General features: G+C 38.4%; 1 protein-coding gene across 1 annotated transcript; it reads left to right on the forward strand.

Annotated features, from left to right (window-relative positions):
- Nucleotides 1-242: 242 nt before the first annotated feature.
- LOC131978142 (uncharacterized) lies at nucleotides 243-2,322 on the forward strand. Its single transcript, XM_059341666.1, has 3 exons — nucleotides 243-599; nucleotides 783-970; nucleotides 1,078-2,322. The coding sequence occupies exons 1-3, from the start codon at nucleotides 533-535 to the stop codon at nucleotides 1,396-1,398; spliced, it is 576 nt and encodes a 191-aa protein (XP_059197649.1). The 5' UTR covers nucleotides 243-532; the 3' UTR covers nucleotides 1,399-2,322.
- The last annotated feature ends 389 nt before the right edge of the window (nucleotides 2,323-2,711 follow it).

Below are 2,711 nucleotides of genomic sequence, written 5' to 3' on the forward strand. Positions count from 1 at the left end.
TTTCGTGTTGTGTTCGAGGCCCCCTAGACTGGGGCATAACAAGTAGATTAAATCAAAACATTTGAACACATGATAGAACATTACAGAACAGGAAATACATTTGTACTGATTAAAAACATAATGTAGTAAACTGCCTGCATTTATATAGCACTTTTGCATTTTACACAAACAGAAATGTAGCAATTTATGAGAATAATATTTTGTCTATTGGTTGGACCAGTGTCCACTGGAAAAACATCAGGAAGATGGAAAGTTTTAATTTAATAAAGACACTTCTCATTTCCTCACAAACAGGTTTTGCAACAAGACATATTTGCTGGTTTATTGATAATAGATAAAGGTGGATACATGTGTTGTGTGAGAAGGACATTTTCACATCAACCATAGGCTAAATAACTTCATGTTAGAAGACATGATAAGATGTGAGCTTCCTGCTATGTTTTTGCAAGTTTGAGTTATTTACTATGCTGCAATTTCTGTGTGCTAACAGGTTCATTGCTCATCATCTGTGACTAAAGTTTTCCAACAACAAATGGCAGCACAACCTGAGACAGACTGGAACAGTGGTCTCTGTGACTGCTTTGAGGACGCGAGTACTTGTAAGAATCAATACCACAACTTACCTAAATTTCATATTTTAGACTAAAGGCATTTTGTCATTTGGAAAACCTTCTTTATTCAGTCACTTAAAGCGACAGTTGACCGTTTTTTATTGTCACTGGGAAAAATTATTCTGCATAATAGTTTCTACCCTCCTGTTGGTGCATCTGTGTGTTTTTTAGGTTGCTATGGATTCTGGTGTGGCCCTTGCATTGCCTGCACGGTTTCAGAAAGATTTGGAGAGAACCGCTTTCTCCCGATATGTGACATATGCGGCCCTGTCATATTATCATTTTGTGGGATACCTCTTGCTGTGCCTCCTGCAGTCCTGTCTCTGAGGGTTGCCGTGAGAAACAAATATGGTATCAAGGTATGAAGCATGTAGAGCTGATATATGCTGGATTTTCACCACAAGTATAATAAAAGTGGAGCAATGGAGAATTTACAACTTTTCAAATTTTCTTTGGTTCTCTGTAGGGTTCTGTCTGTAAGGACATCCTAGCTGTCAGTTGCTGTGGGTGGTGCGCCTGGTGTCAGATGCATCGTGAGTTAAAACATCGCAAAAAAACTCCCAGTGTCATCAATGTACAGAACCAAACTATTGTACAAATGCAACCTGCTCCAGTGGTGATGGCTCCTGGATACCAACCCCAGTCTGTGATGATGGCTCCTGGATACCCACCCCAGTCTGTGATGATGGCTCCTGGATACACACCCCAGTCTGTGATGATGGCTCCTGGATACACACCCCAAACTGGTATTGTGAGCCCAGCAGGAGTTGTTGCACCGCCACAATGAACTCTGTGGCTTCTCTGTGTCTTGTGAAGGAAATATAATTCAGTTCAGATCGCGCTAATTTTTTTTTTGTTACACCAAATCACTTTGAATTATGTCCCCTGATCATCAGAGTTTGCTGAATGAGTTTCAGGTTCTTAACATTTATGACAATTATTATTCCTAAATTCTTGGGGAAATCCCTTATATTCAGTTTATATTATTTACATCTAGTCAGGAATGAAGGAGACAATTGTAGTGCTTTCAAATGATTCTTCCTCTACAAGTAATCCTCTGAACTAGGTGACTCTAATTAAACAAAACAATAGGGGTTAATTAGAATAGGAACTTCAGCACTACTCTGCAACATCACAGTACAGTTTATAGGTAAGTCCACCAAAGGTCAGACCAGACAGAGCTGCCAAAATACTACTGCTACTAAAAGAAATCACTGTTTTTTATGTTAGTGAGTAACTCATACTAATATACTGCAGCTCCTTGCACCAGTCTGTGATTACCTTGAAATTAAATGAGTGAAGTTTAAGCACTGTCCTTATGAGTCCAATGAAAATGTGTTTGAAAACAGGCGTAGAAGAAGACAGGGGATGAGCAGCCTCGAGCAGCACTACTACACATTCGCCCATAAAGTTGGAACGAAACATTTTTTTTACCTCTTTCCATGAAATGATTGTGACAATGTAATTTATTCTTGACATATAAAGTGTATATCTTCTCAAAACTTTATTAACTTTATTATTAAGTGTCTGAAAACAATATTATTCCAACTTTATGTAGCCAGTCACACACAGACCTGTGTGTGGGGCTGACCTACAGCGGTCAGCCAACAAATAACAGACTGAACCAAATTCTTATGAAACACATAAATTATACAGAAGAGTGTCACATCACTTCGCTTTACTATACTTAAAAAATAGCTATGCACAGAGAATTACATTTAAAAATATTACTTAACATTTACCCATTGTAGGGTGTTTTCTGCTACATATTTATATTACTCTAATACTAATAGTTCCGCTTTGTTAAAAGGCCTCAGTATGAACCTTTGTTCAGAACAGCCAGAGTCTTCAGGTAAAAACTGGTTCCAACCAGTATAATGACCATTAATATCTGGGAATTGTCAGACAGTAAAGGCATTGGAACTTGAATATAAACAAGTATAGGTTGTATCCTTTTAAGGTTAAAAAGTAGGCTTAGCAGTGTGCTTGTGCCCGGGAAAACGTACACATGCATGGGCTGTAACATTTGAATTAAATGATTTTACACAGAGACAGAGCGTCAGACGAACTGAGGGCTCCATTGGACTCGGGACACTTTTC

This window comes from Centropristis striata, chromosome 9 (genome assembly GCF_030273125.1).
Source record: "Centropristis striata isolate RG_2023a ecotype Rhode Island chromosome 9, C.striata_1.0, whole genome shotgun sequence".
In the NCBI taxonomy this organism is placed as follows: Eukaryota; Metazoa; Chordata; class Actinopteri; order Perciformes; family Serranidae; genus Centropristis; species Centropristis striata.